Source organism: Trichechus manatus, unplaced genomic scaffold (genome assembly GCF_000243295.1).
Source record: "Trichechus manatus latirostris isolate Lorelei unplaced genomic scaffold, TriManLat1.0 scaffold00217, whole genome shotgun sequence".
Classification (NCBI taxonomy): Eukaryota; Metazoa; Chordata; class Mammalia; order Sirenia; family Trichechidae; genus Trichechus; species Trichechus manatus.
In genome coordinates, this window is record NW_004444153.1 from 1015427 (window position 1) to 1036957 (window position 21531).

At 37.0% G+C, this 21531-nt stretch overlaps 1 protein-coding gene across 4 annotated transcripts in view; it reads left to right on the forward strand.

Moving 5' to 3' along the window:
• The window catches only part of VCAN (versican), a 125823-nt gene that overhangs the window by 61945 nt on the left and 42347 nt on the right, over nucleotides 1-21531 (forward strand). For all 4 annotated transcript variants that reach the window (XM_023742784.1, XM_004388838.2, XM_004388839.2 and 1 more), the window contains 2 exons: nucleotides 11187-16457; nucleotides 19714-19827. In XM_023742784.1, the coding sequence (XP_023598552.1) occupies nucleotides 11187-16457; nucleotides 19714-19827 (5385 nt within the window). The remainder of the gene's footprint in view (nucleotides 1-11186; nucleotides 16458-19713; nucleotides 19828-21531) is intronic.

A 21531-nucleotide genomic window follows, 5' to 3' on the forward strand; every position in this document is an offset into this window, starting at 1 on the left:
AGAATGTGCCTCTTAGACAAGTAGATATAAGAGACCAAAGGGGCGGCTTCTGTCCAGAGGTGAGAGGGGAAGGCAGAGAGAGTTAGGAGCTGGTTAAATGTTCATGGGGAATCAGGGGCGGAGGGGAGGAGTATGCTGTAGCAGAATGGGGTGAGCGGTTGGGGTCTCATAACAACGTATGTTAAAAAAAAAAATTCTGTATGGAACACTAACTTGAAATGTAAACTTCATTTAATTACATCAATTAAAAAAAAAAAAAGAAAGAATGATATTTCTAAACTTTGACCGAAATTCTTTCTCCAAAGATTATGAAACCAAGTAGATTTTCATACGTACACACTTACATTTGTACACATACGTATATATTCTTATTTATTCACCAGCCAGATACTTACCATGGACAAGCATATACAACATAGCACACTAGAATTAGACTAGAGCTGGAATATTCTGAAGTACTATACATTTCCATCTGTGGTATTCTGAATGAACACGGCTATATAGTTAGTTTGCTCCATAGGCTACATGTAAGTCAGTGGATGCAGTGGGAACAGTCTTTGGAAACAGACCTAGGTTCTCCGTCAACGTTGTTACATATGGTTAGTTTGGTCTTGGATAAATTATTTAATTCCCTATAATCCTTAATTGTTATAACATTAAAAAGCTATATTAATATGACAAACTCACCAGATTGCTCAAAGAAAAAGGGGATCTCTTCCAGTGCTTGCCATATGCTAGTCATTGTAGCGGGCATTTTACACACATAGGTGGCTGCTAACCAAAAGGTTGGCAGTTTGAATTCACCAGCTCCTTAGAAATCCTATGGGCAGTTCTACTCTGTCCTACAGGGTCGCTATGAGTCGGAATTGACTCAGTGGCAACAGGTTAGTGTAAAAAGCATTCAGCACAATGCCTGGCACGTGGGAAATACTTAGTACAAATTAATACCCTTTCTGTTTTGTGAATGATTTCATTTTTATCTAAATGTAGGAAAATATAGACAGTTTTGTACTAAGTAGGTAAAAATTGAATTATCTTAAAATTCAAAATGATTTTTTCTGTAGGGAGCCAAATAGAATTATAGTATTTGCTTAACTGCAAGAGCTTGTTAAATTTTTAATCCTCTAAGTGTTGTGTTTATCCAGGGTGATGTTATTTTGGGTGCAAATCAGAAGCAGCTGCAGCCCTTATTTAAAATTTAAATGTAGTATTAATCCTATAGAACCTAAATAGGGAATTCATTATCTTTCTGTTCTGTGTTTTTCAAGTGTGAAAAGTGGGTTTATGATTTTTTGATAGCTACCAATTTATTTTTTTTTTCCCAAAGAAAAAGGCCTTTGTACAAATTCTTTATAAATCCCCCCAGGTATGGGGCCTACCCTCTTCTTGCATATTCATAGAATGCATGGGCATTCTCTGCTGTCTTTTTGTTGTTGTCAAGGAAACCCCCAGTTCTCTACACAGGGATTACATTCTTCTTTCCTAATAGCTCTTATATCTTTCATTTGTGCAATGAATAAAAAATATTCACGTGCCCAGACAGTGATTAGAACGTTTTGGGGCAAGGAGTGTAGCTAGACGGAGAGGTGTGGATGGTGAGGGGGGCCCTAGGAGTAAAAGAAAAGAGAAAGGAAATGCTCTCTGAAGTTTCATTTTAAAGAGATAAAGCTGAAAATTTTGTTTTAAGAACTTTTTGTCAGTTAAAAAAAATTTATAACATTAAACTTCACTGTGGCCAGTCTGGGAAATTCAAAAAGAGTTGGTTATTAAGAGGCTGCATTGATAGAACCATTCCAAGAATGGGGCCCTGATTGGAGGTGGGTAGGGGTGAATATATTTCAGTGAAAACTGTAGTATATATGTATATATTTTTTCACTTGTATTAAAGTACTTGGAATTTTTCACCATGTAATTGAAGTGACAGAAAATATAAAATGTTCTTTTGTCCTGGAGCATAACGTGGACCATTGGAAACAGATTTTATTGCATTAAAAAATGGTGACCTTTGTAGAGACAGTGTCAATGCTACACTTTCTGAATATGAATCAGAAGGAGTAATACCCATTCTTGGCAAGAAGGAGGGTATAATTTTTCTTGAAAGAATGATTTGCTTTTCTCAAGGAAAATAAATTATGGTGAACCTTCTAAGTACTTGCTAGAATTATTGGAGTAATGTTGATAGTGTTTCTCCATAGATAATTCAAAGTTTAAATAGGACATGTTAATTTCTGGAGTGGGAGGAAAAGTTTAACTGTATTTCAGCATCTATGTCTGTGAAAATTACCTTGCTGTATTGTGTCACTGTGGCATACACAAACTTGTTTGTGCACATATATAATCAGTACAGAGTACTGTGTCTAGACCCTACTGATGTCATCTTTTTTATTTGTAGCACAGTGTTCCTGGTGTATCTCACACACACAAAACCTACTGCCGCTGAGTTGATTCTGACTCATGGTGACCCCATTGGTTGCAGAGTAGAACTGCTCCTTAGGGTTTTCTTGGCTAGAATCTTTATGGAAGCAGATCATCAGGCCTTTCTTCCGTGGCACAGCTGGGTGGGTTTGAACAGTCAACCTGTAAGGCTAGTAGTCGAGTGCAAGCCGTTTACATGCCACCCAGGGAAGAACTTTTGTGTCTCTCAAGGGGTGGTTTAGTTGCTTTGGGCATATACTGTTTTGGTTTTTCTGAGTTGAGAAAGACAAAAGGAAAGGACATCTACTAGTATATATTTCTGGTAGAGTCTGAAGGAATATAGTATAACTATAATTTGCACAATGTTGAACTTTCCTATTCCTCTGCTGTTTAGAGGAGCCCATCTTACTCTTTGCAGATAAAACATTCCCTGTCTGTTTCTGCTCTCTACCCCCAGAAAACATTTTAGAGCTTGTTGAATTTCAGCCATTCAATCAAGCTATTGTATGACTGGGGGGAAAAATAACACAATTTATGACTTAGTTGGGAAGGCAATTTAAATAATGAGCAAGAGAGTACATGTTCTTATTGGTTGCCATCAAGTCAATTCTGGCAACCCCATGTGTGCAGAGTAGAACTGCTCCATAGGGTTTTCAAGGCTGTGACCTTTTAGAAGTAGGTTGTCAGGCCTGTCTTCCAAGGCTACTCTGGGTGGGTTTGAACTTCCAGACTTTCAGGTAGTAGTTGATGGTTTAACCATTTGCACCACTCAGGCAGTCCTAAGGGAATACATGGTAACTGCTTGCGTTGCAAGAGGAAAAACAGAAACTACTATGAAGTACATTAAGATAAAAAGCATCTTTAGCAGGGCAAGTCTCAGATTTGGTCTCAAGGAAATTCAGGGCATTCACACCCTTATTGAGCAACCACCCAGTTTACCTTGGAGTGCCCTGAGCTGTCTTGCCATGACCCAGCCTGGCCAACTGCCCATGATACTGTTCTGTGCTGTGGATTGAGTAGCACCAGGGCATCTCCCAGTGCATCAATATTGCCCATGCTACTTCTCAACCTTGGCTACACATCCGAAGTAATTGGGACCCTCCAAATAAAAATACCCACCTCCCCACCCCCCACCAGGTTACTTAAGTCTGAATTTCTGGTAGTGATATACTGGAGGACTGAGCACTTTAACTGTATCATGCATAAATGGAGGGAGGGGTAATGTTCAAAGGAAGGACCCCTGGTGGCACAGAGGTTAAGTGCTAGGCTGCTAATCTAAAGGTTGATGATTCGAACACACTAGCTGCTCTGCAGGAGAAAGATGTGGCAGAATACTTTCATAAAGATTACAGCCTTAGAAACTCTATAGGACAGTTCTGCTCTGTCCTGTAGGGTCACTATGAGTCAGAATCAACTTAATGGCAACAGGTAGTATTCAAAGGAGGATTTATGAGGCATTCCAAGTTGGGGCCAGGGTGTTCTCCTTGAACCAAAGTCTGAGGTGGAAGTAAAGATGATACTGAGATAGGGACATGGATTTGATTGACTCTGATGCAGAGAGTGCTAACAGAGAACTGAACGAAGGGATGATGTGAGGCCGCTTAATTGAGCTGTTTGAATACTTTATTGAAGAGGCCAAGTTGAAAAGGTGACTAGAAACTTTTAAGTTTGAACAAAGGCGTAACATGATTAAGAACAAAATGGTGTTTGATAAAGTTTAACTTAAACCAAAACCAAAAACCAAACCCTTTGCTTTCGAGTGGATTCTGACTCATAGTGACCCTATACTCAAAGCAACCCTATTTTAAGGCCTTAGAAAGGAAATACATGCACACACACACCCCCCACTTATTTATAAGGGTCTTTGTTTTACTTTAGCCAAACTTTTATTTTTTTTTAATTTTATTTGGTTGTTGATGTTGAGAATATACACAGCAAAACATACACTAATTCAACCCTCCCTACATGTATGATTCGGTAACATTGATTACATTCTTCAAGTTGTGCGAACATTCTCATCATCCTTTTCTGAGTTGTTCCTCCCCCATTAACATAAACTCACTGTCCCCTAAGGTTCTTATCTAATCTTTAGAGTTGCTGTTGTTACTTTGATCCCATACCGATAACTCTTAAAAGAGCCTAATACTCAAGGCAGACATTCCTCACTAGTTAAGCTAAGCTATTGTTTGGTTTTAAGACTTCAGGGGATATTTTTGGTTTAAGTTTTAAAAATTATCTCAGGGTAATAGTTTCAGGGGTTCATCCAGCCCCCATGGCTCCAGAAAGTCTGGAGTCCATAAGAATTTGAAATTCTGTTCTGAATTTTCCCCCTTTTGATCAGGATTCTTCTATAGAATCTTTGATCAGAATGTTTGGTAATGGTAGCTGGGAACCATCCAGTTCTCCTGGCCTCATGGCAAAGGAGGCAGTTGTTCATGGATAAAACTTTTATTTTTGATTCCTTGATTCTGACCAAAATAAATCTTTGAGTGCTATGTTATCTGGTAACATCTACATAAGAAAAAAAGTTTTTATGATATTGGAGAAATAAAATGAAAAGATAATAGAAGTATTGCCCTATAGTTGGTTTTTGTTGATTTTGTCTACTTTTGATCATTTAAAGAAACTTTTAGAAACTCAAATAACCTGACTTGTCTCTCCTTCATATAACCCTTTATCTTATTGTTCAGAAATGCTTGAAGGTCCCCAAAGTAGTTAATTTTGCTCTCTAGGAAAGCCCTTACTCTTTTAGTAATTGGAGGTTTTGAATTCCCTTGGGCCTTTTTTATAAGCACAAACAGCCCACACACAATGATATCTTTTCCAGTGCACTTAGACCAGATGACTGTATCTAAACACTTTCTTTCCACTCAAAGAAAGAGCATTATGAGAGGATTATCTGAAGTTGCAAAAAGAACTGATTCCCGTTTATCATCCCCATAACATGTCTGTTTCTTAAAAATGAGGCCATCAGATATGTTTATATGGTTTATACACACATATATTATGAGTATAAAATTCATGAATTGAGAAATATTGAGCTCCTTGCTTGAGTGGTACAGCAAATGGACTTCGGCTAGCAGAGCTAATAGGTTCACAGGACATAATACTGATCTCTAGATCTTTAGTTCAGTATCTCTCTTATCTCCAAGGGGATTGAGTATTGATGTAAAGCATCAAATGGTTTTCTATTATTACAATAATTAAGGATACAAGAACATCTGACAAGATTTGGAAAGATGTTTGTATCTTCATTACTGATATGATTTTTTTTTTAACACACTGAATACACCTTATCAAAGAGTTGACACCATTTTTAGTTTCTCAGATTGTGAAAATGTTGGGTGTTTTAGGATTTTTGAGAAAATTTGATTGAGATTGATATTAGTTTTTTTTTTTGTTTTCTTTCTTTCTTTTCTTTTCTTTTTTGCTTCATATAATGCCAGTTAGCATTTTATTTTAATTAAGACACATTAAAGGTGAATGAAACTGAAGCATTAGTTTCTGTTTGGTTCTTGGATGTATACGTATGTGTCAGAAAACTTAAACATCTTATAGAACTTCAAGCTTTTTATATTTAAATTCAAGAGGTATTTCCCAAGTACTTTAGTATGGCACTCTATTATATTTTTAAAATAAAGGCACAAAATCTTTTTTGTTACACATTAAAATGAAATATATTTTAAGAAAGAAATGTGATCCTAATATATCTTTGCTAAATAGATTGTTGTATACTTACATTTAATTAAAAGCTCTTAAACTTAAATTGTAAAATTCCCTAAAGAGAACATGAACTTTAACCAGCTGCCTATGCATCTTAGCAACTATGTTTTGTGTCTGCTAACAGTTTGACTGGAAGACTTGTGCTATGTCTACAAAACTCTGCCATGAAGTACTTAAAAGTACTTGGTGAATAATTCGAAGTCAGCTAGCAATAAAGCTTTGTGTGAAATGCCATTAAAAAACCTATTAACCATGCTACTAGTATATTCAAGTCAAGCTGTTAAAATACATTCATATAAACATAGAAAAGATTATACATACACTGTGTAGAGTTCTGTGGTTTGACTCCTGAAATCCAAATAAAAGTTATGTTACCCCAGAATAAAATTCAAAAATAGAGCAGTCTTTTATAAGGACTTGTTCATCTAAAAGCTTGGAATGTTAAATACTCCGTTAGGTTGTTCTGTTGGTACAGTTACAATTTTGGAACGAGATACCTACTTTCACAATAGCACAGGTGTCCCCCCACCACACCCCACAAGGAAACTTTTCTGGTTTGCAATAATTACAGGCTTTGAAACTTTTTAATAATCTGTGTGATAGATGGGGGTGGAAATAGGAAAGCGGGATGAGGAGGTAATTTTAGAGGCTGAATAAACAAAGAGAAGCAAGTGTATGTGGGTGAGATGTGAGGGGATGGTGACAGGAGTGTGGGGTGGCCGGAAAGAATTCTCTTATCTACGGTAGGGAGATTTCACACCCCCCCCCATGTCATTTTAAAAGTCTGGGAACAAGCCTAGCCACACTGACAGAATAAAATGTAGATTGATCTGTAGACAATCTGTTGGTAGAAAAATTTAACTTCATAGTCCTAGGTAATTAACATTTCCCCCACCCCCAAACTGATACTAAGAAACCCAGTGAAACCATTTGGAAGTTAACATAGCTTATTTAAATAATGGATATTAGTTGCTTAATTGTGAGACTATTTCTTTCAGAAGAAGCAAACAAAGTAATTTCAACTCTAATTTTGTGTCTTTGTTTCATTTAAGTATTCCTATTTAGTAGAAAAATGCTATTAATAATTATTAAAATGAACACTTTTTAATATACAGTTTCTTCTCCATCACTTTTTTATGATGTGTCAACAATTGTTTGGTCATTGCTGCCTTCATGGTTGCATGGGAAACATAAGATGAAATAGCGTGAAATGCTTCTAGATTTTCTATGATTTTGAAGACAAGTCAGATCAGGTATTGGGAAGTGGGTGGAGGAATAAATCTTAATCTGAATTTAATGATTGGTACATTTGCAATATGTGCACTCAGAAATTTCCTTTTAAAATAGAGAGAAAAGAGTTTAGTAAGGCCAGTTCTCTAACGTATTGGAAAGAGCATTTGAGAGGGAGAGGAAGTGGGGGTGGGAAGAGGGAGACAGAGAAGAAACTTGAAAGTCTTGAGTCTCTATAAAGTTGGTAAGCAAGTGTCTGTCTGCCAGAGGATCTGATACATAATAGGTACTTAGTAAATTTTGTGCAATCAGTGGGGTCCTGAGGAGATAGTAAGGTTATGGTAGCATGCACGATTGTGATAGTGAATTTAATTTTTGTGCAAAAGTCAGGATGAAGTAGAGCTATGTGGGGAAGGGTATGCAAAGGTCACATTTTTGCTGTATGTGCATTGCTGTGATTGAAATATTGTGGTATTCATTTAAGTTAGAAGATGAAATATACTGCATCTAACAGTTGAGTCTTTCAGTAAAGGATTCTGATGGGATGTGATAAAATATTCTAAAATGCTAAGACGTTCTCATAGATTTATGAACAACAGGAAATGTTTGAGTTCTTTATCCAGTAAGTGGAAAGGGAACTAAAAGAGTCTATGATTTGTTCACTGGAGCTAAAATGACCAACTAGAAAGTGAATGCCAAATTATTTTACTAATAAAAAAAACCAAAATTCCTTGCCATCGAGTTGATTCCGACTCATAGCGACCCTATAGGACAGAGTAGAACTGCCCCGTAGAGTTTCCAAGGAGTGCCTGGTGGATTTGAACTGCTGACCTTTTAGTTAGCAGACGTAGCTCTTAACCACTACACCACCATAGAACTAAGTAAATTTGATAAGAGTTGATGAAGTCAATGAAATTATATAAATTACTTATTCACAATCAGAGTTCTTCTTTGTTTTCTTTCGCAGAAAAAGATTTTACTTTAAATTATTCACCGCTTTGTAAAATATTTACTTGAGCGCCGTAAACATTCCTCAGTTCCTTTGACGCACTGACACTCCTTAGTGTCTTCGTTCCTTCTGCTTTCTCCACCCCACCTTTTTCGGTGAGGTCAACATAATACTTGATTTCTATCTATAGTTATTCATTAAGAAGATCATGGGGTATGTTTATCTTAGTTTTATTTTTTAAAAGTAATGAATTTAATTAAAAAATGACAAAATAGTAATGACTGATTTTATTCTCCATCTGGTGGTTCAGAAATATACAATATTGAGCAGATATTTCCTTATTTATCCTTATGTTTGGCTGGAGAAGCCTAACTAAATGTCTAATTTTATCTCTACTATTTTAAAAAAGGTACAAAATGTGGTGGGGATTCTTTATACGCTTAAAATTGACCCATGTGTTTGATTTAAAATTATTTCTGTATTTAAATGAAAAACAGACTGATGTAAATTTAGGGTACTTGCATGTGATGCTTCTTAATAGTAGTGAATTCTAGTTTTACTTACACAGATTAAAACAAAGTAAAAAGTTTGTATGTGAAATGACATCAGAAACAATTTAAGATATGCACATTTTTTGGAGTTCTCGTTATATCCCACGAAGCTGTACAGAATAGTATAACCAAGTCTGCTTTAGTTCAAGTGTGTTTAAATAGTATAAGCAATAAGAGACTACTTGATTTGGTGATTTGATAAAATTACTGATAAGATATTTCAAGAGATTCATTAGTGCAAAAGTCATTTAAAATGTATTCTTTCATATAATTTAAACATTTTCTGCGCATAAGCTTCCACCCAAGCCATACTAAGAAGGTGAAATTTTCTGAAGATTTTATTTTGTTCTCTGTAAGATCACAACAACAATTGCAGTGCTCTAATACTGGCCCAACTTATTCTTTTTAATTTGTATTTTAAAAAGTAAGATATTTAGTCATTTTCTTGAAGTTGGCAATATTTGCAACATCTATGGCAGAAATTATCTGCATTCATTTCATATTTTTATGGTATACTAGAGTTATGAATTTCTCTGACTTCTCTGTGTGGTAGAAATATTTTTCATTCATTTGAATATCCATAAGTCTTTGTCGAAAGGCTGAATGTATGGTGTGGAATGGAATGGGGATATAATAAATGAACTATAATGTGTGAAAGTTAAACAAGAAGGACATCTAGTTAGGATAAAGGTATTCCAACCCTACACAAAGTGTTTATTTAGATGATTTAGTAGGAATACAGTATGAGATACAGAGAAGTTTTCTTTTCTTGTTTTTATTAGAGTAAAAGGAGTAAATGTAAATATGGAATATGTCTTCTAGTTGCATGAAAGTCTTATGGCTTTTGTTTTTTAAAGTTAAAAACCTGGAAGGAACTTCTGTAGAGTTCATACTGATAGTTCATATACTTCCATATTTATGTTGACACAAAATAGACTAGAATACAAGCCACACTGGTTCCTTGTCAATAGGGTTTTTTTCTTTTCTGATGTATTAGTAAATACTAGATATTGATACATTTCTACGTGGAAGGAAGCTGCTTCTTAAACAGGAGCAATTCCTGAGAAAACTACTCTTTCTAATCTGCAGATGGGGCTCTGTCATAGTTACTCCTTCTATAAACTTAGGAGTTTCAACCTAAGTATGTGTTGCACGGATGGGGGATAGGCTGCAAAGGAATTCCTCAACAGTGTCTCTGGAGGTGGGAAGGACATTGCATAATCCTCTATACTTCTCTTTGTCTTCTCCATGGGTCAATTCATACACAGGTGCCATTTTGCACTGCCGTGTCCCTGGGAAGTCCTTTGGTAGCAGGCCCTCTCCTAGGACAGCTGACGGCCACTACGATGAGGGCAAGACCCCAGATCTTCTTTCTTTTCCGAGCCCATGATGAGGAGCTTTCCTGGTGTATTTCTGGTGGAAGAAGAGTTAGTAGTTTGTGCCCTATGGCAGTTTACACTCTAGGGAATGTTCTGATGATATATGCTATTTGATGTATGCTAGTTAGAATATTTAGGTGTGCCTTCTGAACTTCTCTTGGAAAAAATGCCAATAACAAGAACTGTGATTGACCCAATCCAGGTCATCTCCCACAAAGGATAAAGGTGTAAGGGCTTTTACTTTCTAATACTTTCAGTGAGCTATCCCTGCACAGAGCCATCCCATCCAGGGCTTCCTGCTCTTGTGTATGCGGTATGACTGCAGCTATGGTTCCTCCGCAGCTCCTACTGCACTGCTGCAGTGCGTGGGGGTTGTCATTGCACCTTAAAAGGGCTATAAAGAAACTTCTCTTGGTTATTGAAAATGTTACTCTTCTAAAAACAGTGTTCTCTAGTACAGATTTTGACAAAAGGCCAGAAGGAATCTATTCTCCTTTTCTTATTGAATAGTGATGTCTAAGCCTTCCCTTACATTCAGGGACAATAATCAATTACTTGTTCTGTTTAATCTAATGAAATAATCATAATTAAAACAAATTTTTTTTCAGTTTACACAAAGATGCGTTCCCACATCCAGATTATAATATATATGTGATTCTTCATTTCATTTTAAGGGCTTTGTTGCTTTTGTTAATCATTTAAAAGAGTTGTCATAACCTATTTCTATAACCTTAAATTGGATTTATTTGTTTTTCCTATTGTTAATATAACAGCAAATTTGAAGACTGAGAACCATGTGTGAAGGGTAACTGCACTTAATGTGAAAAAAAATTGAATCCTTTGGGTATGTGAATGTGGTCAGCCTTGCTATCGATTTCTTCTGTAGTACACTGCCAAATCTTCTATTTAAGTATTGTGAAAACTCTTTGTTTTTTTCAGGTCGAATGAGTGATTTGAGTGTAATTGGTCATCCAATAGATTCAGAATCTAAAGAAGAAGAACCTTGTAGTGAAGAAACAGATCCAGAGCATGATCTAATTGCTGAAATTTTACCTGAATTAATTGAAATAGATATATACCACAGTGAAGAAGATGAAGAGGAAGACGAAGACTGTGCAAATGCTACTGACGTAACAACCACCCCATCAGTGCAGTACATAAATGGGAAGCATCTAGTCACCACTGTGCCCAAGGACCAAGAAGCTGCAGAAGCTAGGCGTGGCCAGTTTGAGAGTGTTGCACCTTCTCAAAAAATTTCAGACAGCAGTGAAAGTGATAGTCATCAGTTTGTAATAGCTGAAACTGAATTGTCTACTGTAGTGCAACTAAATGAATCTAAAGAATCTGAATCACTTGAAATTACATGGAAGCCTGAGACTTACTCTGAAACGCCAGAACACTTTTCAAGTGGTGAGCATGGTGTTTTCCCCACAGTTCAATTCCATGAGGGAGAAGCCACAGAGGGGCCAGACTCAGTCACAGAGAGAGGTCTTGAACTTGATAATCTGGTGCCTAATGATACTGAATCAGTACCTCTGTTTCCTGAAGAATCTTCAGGAAATGATGCCATTGACCAAGAATCTCAGAAAATAGTCTTTTCAAGGCCTACAGAAGTAACATTTAGTGAGGAGGCAGAAAAAAGTACTTCTATCACATATACTCCAAGCATAGTTCCAAGTTCTGTGTCAGCAAATGTTTCAGAAGAAGAATCAGTTACCCCAACAGGACATCCACAGCCTGAAGATGCATTCTCCACCATAGAAAGCTGGGTAGAAGTAACGCCTAGACACGTTGGAGAGCTCTTAGGGACTCCTTCCTCAATTCCGATGCCAGAAGGCTCTGGGGAAGGAGAAGAAGATAAAAATAAAATGTTCACTGTGGTAGCTGATTTATCACAGAGAAATACTACAAATACACAAGGTACTTTAGATACTAGCAAGATAATGATCACAGAAAGTCTGTTTGATGTTCCTGTAACCACCAGTTATTCTGTTTCTGAACAACCTTCTGCAGAAATAGTGCCTATCAAACTTATAAGTGAAACAGACACATCCGAAGGGGTTTTCAGTACATCTCTTGAGGAAAAGAAAAGGAAAGATGAGGAGGAGGAAACTCCAGGTACAGCTTCTACAATTGAGAAAGATTCACCCACACAGAGATCAGATCAATTAATTTTACCCTCTGAATTAGAGAGTTCAAATGAAACTACATTTAGTGATTCAGCTTCTACTACTGGGAAAAGTATTACATCCTTGACAACATCCACACAGTCTGAAAGGGAAATGACAAGTTTTACTCTCTTTACAGAAACAAATGTTTTAGGCAATTTGGGGGCACAGGTCACTGAGCACAGCACTAGTCATCAAGCTGAGGTTCAGAAAGGGCTGACCACTGTTCCAGGTAGCCCTGTCTCTCTCTTTACGGAGCAGAGCTCTGGAGACGCTGCTGTTCATCCAGAAACCACCACTGTTTCTTCATTTTCATTAAATTTAGAATCTGATATTCAAACCAAAAAGGAAGCAGCTAGTACTTTGTCTTCCCTTGTGGAAAATACATTCCCTTTCGATCCAACAGAATTTATTTTGAGTACTGCAGTGGATAGACAAGTTGCTGAAATCATGAGCCAAACATCCAAGGAAAACTTGATTTCAGAGATATCAGGAGAGCCAAGTCATGGGGCAGAAATAAAGGGTTTTCCTACAGATTTTCCTTTGGAGGAAGATTTCAGTGGTGAATTTAGAGAATACTTGACAGTATCTCCTCCCATAACAAAAGAAGAAACAAAAATAATGGAAGGCTCTGGAGATACAACATTTATGGATACTGAAACCTCACCCTCTGCAGTACCTACTTCAGATCACGTTACTCGCATGCCTGACTCGGAAAGACCTAGTAACACCATGGTCAGCACTTCAGCTTTCCCTTGGGAAGAGTTCACAGCCTCAGCCGAGGGCTCAGGAGAGCAACTGGTCTCAATCAGCAGTTCTGTTGATCAAGTGCTTCCCAGTGTCATGGGAAAAGTTTCTGGTACAGAGTCCCCGTTTACTGACCAAGGCTTGGGAGAAATGGGAGCTATCACTGAAGCTGATAAGAGACTCACGATTTTACCAACAGCAGAAGCTGAAGGTATGGAATCTCCAACAGAAAAGGGGGACGTAATGGTTGGTGGCACAGTTTCAGTGGACTTTCCTCAAACTTTGGAGCCAGCCACATTATGGTCCAGTCAAGAAGTCAACCTTGTAAGACAAGAAATTGAAAATAAAACAACATCAGAGGAAAAGATTAAAGAACAAATGTCTTTTGAATCTCCCCAACGCTCTGTTACACCAGAACAAACAATTTTTGATTCACAAATGTCTTCTGAAACTGAGCTCCTAACAACAGATTATTCTATACTAACAACAAAGAAAACTTACAGTTATGCCAATGAAATGGAGGAGGAAGTCATTCCCTTATTACACATGTCTACTCCAGATCCAGATACAAAGGGCTTGGAAGGCTTGGAACCATACACTGCTGTCCCTGAGGTTACTGAGAAGTCACACGTTTTCTTAGCTACCGGTTCAGTAACTGAATCTGTACCATCTGAAAGTATAGTTACAGATTCATCAATCAAAGAGGAGGAAAGTATAAAACCCTTTCCCAAAGATGTGACACCAACCATTAAAGAGTCAGATACTGATCTCTTACTCTCTGGACTGGGATCAGGAGAAGAAGTTTTACCTACTCTAGCTACAGTGTCAGTGAATTTTACTGAAATGGAACAAATCATTAGCACATTACATCCCCAGACCTCTCGAGTGGAAAGTTTAGAAACAAGGGTCTCAAGTGATGAAACTGAAGACTATGAGGGGATGGAAAATGTAACAAATGAAGTTATACCACTCATTTCCAAAACCGCTAGTACCCCTAAAAGTAGCCAAACAACATCCAGCTCCACCATGATGGGAATTTCAAGTGATACCAGAGCAGAAGGACCCACTGTGGCACCTCTCTCCTTTCCCACAGACGCTGAACATCCTCAAAATCAGACTCTTAGTTGGGCAGAAGAACTCCAGACTACTAGAGCACAAACTGTGACTGAACAAGTCTCCAACAAGAATTCTTCAACAGCAGAAACTAAAGAAACAGTAACCTCATCTGGTGTTCTGGCTAGAACTTATGGTCTTGAAATGGCCAAAGGATTTGTTACATCACCACCAAAACCATCTGAATTGTTTTATGAACATTCTGGAGAAGGATCTGGGGAATTAGGTATTGTTGATTTAGTCCACACTTCTGAAACGACTCAGGCAACCAGGCAAGGAAGCACCACATTTGTTTCGAATAGATTCCTGGAAAAACATCCTGAGGCTTCCAGTGCTAAAGCTGTTACTGATGATGGATTCCCAACAGTTTCAGTAGTGCTTTCCCTTCATTCAGAGCAGAATGAAAGCTCCCCTCAGCCAACTAGTGCACCATCAACTACAATGCTCTATGAGAGGTCCACAGAGGGTGCTACAGGTAGTTTCTCAGATAGTTTCAGAGGATTCGAGGATTCCACCTTAAAGCCTGACAGAAGAAAAGCCACAGAAAATATTATCATAGACCTTGACAAAGAGGACAAGGATTTAATATTGACAATTACAGAGAGTACCATCCTGGAAATTCTACCTGAGCTGACATCAGATAAGAATACTATCATAGATATCGATCACACTAAACCTGTATATGAAGACATCCTTGGAATGCAAACGGACACAGATCCAGAAGTACAAGCAGGACCACATGGCAGTAATGAAGAAAGCTCTCAAGTTCAAGAAGAGTATGGTGCAGCTGTTAACCTTTCTTTAACTGAAGAAAAACTGGAGGGTTCTGGTGGTGACACTCTTCTGGCTAGCTATACTCAGGCAACACACAGTGAATCAATGACTTCTGAAGACAGGAGCCAATTAGATCACATGGGTTTTATCTTCACAACTGGGATCCCTATCCCTAGCACAGAAACAGAATTAGATATTTCACTTCCCACAGCAGCATCCCTGCCCATTCCTAGTCAATCCACCACTGTAAATCCAGACATTGAAGAGCCCAAAACTGAAGCGAAAACCCTGGATGACATCTTTGAATCAAGCACTTTGTCTGATGGTCAAGCGATCGCAGACCAAAGTGAAATAATATCAACGCTGGGCCATTTGGAAAGGACACAGGAGGAATATGAAGAAAAGAAATATGTAGGCCCTTCATTTCAGCCAGAATTCTCTTCAGGAGCTGAGGAAGCATTGATAGATCATACGCCCTATGTAAGTATTGGTACAATCCATCTTATGGCTCAGAGGTTAACAGAGGCTCCCACTGTGATGGAAGGATCCAACCCCCCAGGCTATACTGATACAACATTAGCACCTTCAGCATTTGCAAAGTTGTCTTCTCAGACACCATCATCTCTAGTCACTGTGTACTTAGGCAGTAGAGCCTCTGAACACACAGAGGATCTTGAGCCAAGTGCTCTGCCAGGTACAGATGTGGGAGCAACTCAAGTGTCCTCAGGAGATTCTGCCAAGGAAGCTTATGAAAATACTGAAGCAACTTTCAAACCATCACTTGAAAAATACTTTCACATAACTGAGCCTCCATCCTTATCTCCTAACACAGAATTAGAACTTTCAGAAGATGAAAGTAAACCTAAGTCATTAAAAGAAATGGAAGCTTCTCCCTCAGAACTAATTGCTGAGGAAAGATTTGAGGTTCACCAAAAGTCCAGAAACAAAACCGATGTTCAGCTTTCTGGAGAAACAATCAAGGAGTTTCTCAGTGTTAGAACGCCTGAAGCTGGAACTGTTGTCACAGCTGCAGGTGAAATTAAGTTAGAAGGTGCTTCACAATGGCCACATTCCACTTCTGCTCCTGCAATTCACGGGGTCAAGACAGGTGTGGTGCCTCAGCCCAGCCCACAAACTTCTGAGAAGCCCACAATTCCTTCTTCTCTGGAAATAAACCCTGAAACACAAGCAGCTTTAATCAGAGGGGAGTATTCCACAGTAACAGCATCAGAACAGCAAGTGTCGGCGATAATTCTTGATTCCAATACTCAGGCAACAGTAAGCACAGCGGAGTTAAATACTGAGCTAGCAACACCATCATTTTCCCTTTTGGGACCTTCTAACGAAAGTGATTTCCTGATTGGCATTAATGAAGAATCAGTGGAAGGCACAGCAGTCTATTTACCAGGTAAGGCCACAATGTTTATAAACCTGTTTCTAAACCTGGAAACAGTTGCTTGGTCCTAACATATATTTTTATTGTGATGTTAAATCAATGTAGATTTTTATATTGTTCACATAACAGCAGGTCAGGCCCTGATATTGAGTGTATAAAGAGATGGAGTGAAAGTAAGTATAGATGATTTCTAGGCTTTAAATATATACTTTAAATTTTTCTGGGTTTTAAAAGCAACATGCAATTGCAGCATAATAAATGAAACTATTAATAGTGTAAAAATTACATTTGTTTTTACTCATAACTAAAATATTGCTGTATTGCTATGTCATATGTTCTGTAGTTACACATCTTAGTTTCAACAACAAACAAAAATATATTTTTTTTTCTTTTTAATCTTCCACTGATGGGTGTGATTTTGGCAATGTCAAAATCTGTCAGGCTTTTAAAATGTGAGAGTAGTAAGTAGCTGCAAGATATGTTTTGCATGGTTTGTGCAATATCAGTTATCTGTTCATACTTTTATGTAAATTCTTCGCTTCAGATAGGCCACATATGCTTATAACACAGTGCCTAGCTATAGTGGGTATTCATTCAGTAAACATTCATGCTCTGCCTGTTGAGAGAGAATTTCTGTGTATTTACTCAATGTACAGAAAGCACAAATTTGATACTGCTTCATATAGACCATCTTATTTGATCTTTACAAAAAGTCTATAAAGCGCATATTATTATTCCCATTTAAACGATTAGGATGTGGAATTCAGAGAGGTGCAGTAACTTGCCTAAGGATGCACAGCCATACAGTAGTAAAAGTGGAATTTCAATCCAGATCAGCTCGACTTTGAAGTCTATGCTCTTTAGTGGAAAGAGCTGCTTTCCAATATAGTCTTAAAAAAGCAACTGCTATTTGATGATATGTAAACCAGAAATCTTGGGATATTTACTTTGTAGAATTTATTTTCCTCTTAATCTAGCCTAAGAATATTGAGAAGTTGGCTTTATTGTGTTTCCCAGGAAATTTATTATTTAAATAACAATGTTAGTGGACTTGACAAGTAGACATCATCACCTAGCCACTACCAAGAAAAAGAAAAAAAAGAATCAATACTTCAAGGGTAGTGTTGGTTGAAAATGTACTTTTAATTTTAATGAATATATTTTACAGCATGGCTATAGTTAGATTATTATTCTGATTAGATCAGCATTATCTTTTGTGTCCTAATACTTTGTTCTGATATGTTTCAGATAGAGTAAGATAGTCATAAAATGTAATTTTTTATAAATACCTTGAAGTATTTTGTGAATAAAGTTTATCAAAGATGGGTTACGCTGGAACTTTTTGTTGTTGTTGTTGCTCTATACTTTATCTGTAAATGATAATCAAATAATCTGGCCAAAGTTTACTCTTTTGTAATTTAGGTGAAAGATAATTGAGTTTGGTAAAATGTGATATAGAAATAGTCTGTAACAACAATTAAATATATAGAGAAAGGAATAAATATATACCAGTTATCCAGTCCACAGTGTTTACAAAGAATTTGTGCTGTGTATTCATTACAAAAAAAAAAGTCACCTTCGTTTAATTCAGTAAACAGAAGCTCGTACTGGGTTGCCTGGTCTATCTGTTGCAAATTCAGTTTTCAGAGATTAGTACAAACTGTTTAGGGAGGGATACTACTCAAGGAAACAAAACTTTTCTGCTAATCTGAACTACTTCACGTCCACAAAAAGGCCCAGTTTCTTGCCAAGCCCTTGTCTCACACTCTCAGCCTTGCGTCTAGTGTCTGTAGTGGGAATAGTAATAGTATTTCACGTTTGTGTGGCACATCACAGTTTCACCAAGCACTTTCACATAAGTATCATTTGGATTTTGCATGGAAGGTAATATATAGATATGTTGCTGACTGCAGCCTTGTCACTAGGCAGTGGTATTTCAAATGGAGAAAGATAAAAAATACAACGGCTATTTTTGCAACTATAAGAGAGTCTTAGAAAATTTGGGGTAGTTTTTAGAAAAGCAAGTGTAAGTGTCTGAATTAACCTAATTTTAACATGAACCCCCAACATGTGAATGTATAGCTATCAAGTCTTTCTAATAGTTCAGAATTTCCTTAACACTCAGAAAGTTTGAGTTTGGCTTCCCAGTGCGAGAAAGGCTCGATTATCTCCTACAGAAATAGCTTGTTTGTTCTAATACTCCTTAAGTTAATGTTTCATAATTAGTTAGATGTCTTCTTTGCATGGGCAATTATTTAAGGGCTTCGGGACTTAAAATTCCTGAAAACATGGTTGTATTGCATATATAGTCTATTTTATTTCAATTATTTTGTGACACTTTTAACTCTCATTTGGAGTCTTGAATATTTTGAAACTTAAGCAATTCTGACAAAGTATACAAATAATAAATATAAGCTATTAATGTAAATACCACTATTCAAATAATCCTACAGAATAAACCATGTGCTTCAAATTGTATCAAACCGTTTCCATTTAGGAAGTATATTTTAGACTAGTCTCACCATAAATTTACATCATTAGCCTTTATGTTTCTCTGCTAGGAGTGTCAATTTTATTTGTGTTTTAATAAGAAAATGGTAATAAAACTTTGGGGATTCATTTTAGGCAAGGTTTTTGTATTTGGGTTTGTTTTTATACAGTAGAGTTTAATCCATGTGTTGCTTTTCTTCAAGTATAGTTTAAAGGAGTACATTTGGAACGTGTTTTTGGAAAAAGCATGTTAATGTAGCAGAAGAGACTACAGTGCACACTTTCGAAGAAAAAGTTTCTGAGCATTAAGTGGTAAAAGGCAATAATAATTCAAATGATGGTAACAAGCCAGTCTGCTAAACAGAATGCATGTTTTGTGTACCCAGCCATTTCACATGAACTAACCCCATTTAAAAGAACACATTTTCCATTCACTGTGCACATATGTGTAATCATTTTTGACTAAAATCAGTTGCCATTATCATGCCAACTAAATCTGCAGTAGAATATATTAGTTGCCAGATATAGTACCAAATATTGTTTAAAAATAATGCTGATTGAATCTCAGAAATGAATAGATGCAATTTGTAACAATTAGCTATAATGCCAAGAAACACTCCAGAGAGTAAAGCTAATGTTCATTTTTGTTTGTAGTCTCTAAATTGCTATGGTAAAGCTTATATGATGGTAGCAGTAAGTGGCATTTTGTTTTTGCTAAAATACATTGAAACCTTAGTGATGAGCCTAATCACTTTTCTTATTTTCCTGAACATCGTAGGAGCTGATCGTTGCAAAATGAACCCGTGCCTTAATGGAGGCACCTGTTATCCTACTGACACTTCCTATGTATGCACCTGTGTGCCAGGATACAGTGGAGACCAATGTGAACTTGGTAAGGTGTTCTTGGCTGAAAGTAGGTGATTCTTTTCCAGATTGCATTTATATTGCTTGAATCAATCAGAGGATTTCAGGGAAGCACAGGTGTAGATGAATTATCTGTTAACAAATGAAGTTAAGGCCTGAGAGTAATTTAATTAGGATCCAAGAAACGAGGACAGATGTTTACTGAATTCTGTAATTATACACAAGATTCAGTGAGGCTTACTGAGTTCAGCCATTTCTTTTTGTGGGTTGACAGATAGGCTTTACAAATGTAAAGATGTGTAAATATTAACAAAAACATTGAATCTATACCCCAAATCTGCATAACAATAAATGATCGATTTAAATACCACCCCCCCAATGCTATATTCAAAAATTAAGGGATTTGGTTGTTATGTTTTGGGATAACTTTTTCCTCTGCAGAGTGGGGCAAAAATCCTTCTCTGGCCCTTCTCAGTGGCCAGCTGCATCCACCTCTACTGCAAGGATGTGTGGGGCTTGTTGTCTTCCTCCCTTCTTTTGGGTCCCAAAGAATATAATTAACTGTTTGCTAAATCAGTTCCTTTTACTCCCATATACTTGTTAAGGCTTTCTCTTTTTTTCTTCCTGTCTTTTTTTTTTTTTTTTTTAAATAAAGCTCCAGTTTTGATTTGAGAAAAATCTCTGAGAAAAGAAACGGAGTATATTATCCAGGTTCTCTTTTTAGAGGTGCCATGAAAGTGCTTATGAGGATTGAGTAACGAAGGCTCACCGATAACACTTCAGAGTACTCTGGGATATTGAGATAAAATCCCCAGAACTCATGTTAAAAGAATACTTGTTTAAAAATAATACAGCACATTTAGTGAGCTCTGTGTGCTAATTAGTGAGGATTTAGATACAGCAATAAAAAACAAAAAAAAAACCACTGTCATCGAGTTGATTCCGATTCATAGCGACCCTATAGGACAGAGCAAAAATGCCTCATAGGGTTTCCAAGGAGTGGCTGATGGATTTGCTGATCTTTTGGTTATCAGCCAAGCTCTTAACCACTGCACCATCAAGGCTCTGATATAGCAACAGATAACAATTAAGGAATAATTTCATCTTAAAATATCAAATATATATACATAAAAACATCTGTTTGGTTTCCTTTCTGTTTTATCTTATTTAATCAATTAAAAACAATTTAATGACAGCAAAAACAACAAAAAAATGTATGTATGTATACACAAATAATGAGAGTGTTCATGTATTGTGAAGAATGTAATCAATGTCACTGAACAATTTGTGTAGATATTGTTGAATGGAAACCTAAGCTGCTGTGTAAACCTTCATTGAAAACACAATCAATACATGTACGTATGTAGGCATATATGTATATAGGTATGTATATGTGAGTATATATAGGTGTATGTCTGTGACTGTATGTACATATATTTATATACATAATAAAGCATATAGGGGGCACAGTTACAGATACTTCTTAGGCATTACCAAATACCTTGTGGGATTGGTTTTCTGGGTTTGGAGGATTAAGACCATAGTCTTGTGGAACATCACAGTCAACTGACATACTGTAGTTCATAAAGTTATGTTCTACATCCCAGTTTGGTGAGTAGTGTCTGGGGTCTTAAAAGCTTACAAATGGCCGTCTAAGATACAACTATTGGTCTCTAGTCTTCCGGAGCAAAAGAGAAAGAAGGAAACCAAAGACTCAAAGAAGAAACTAGTC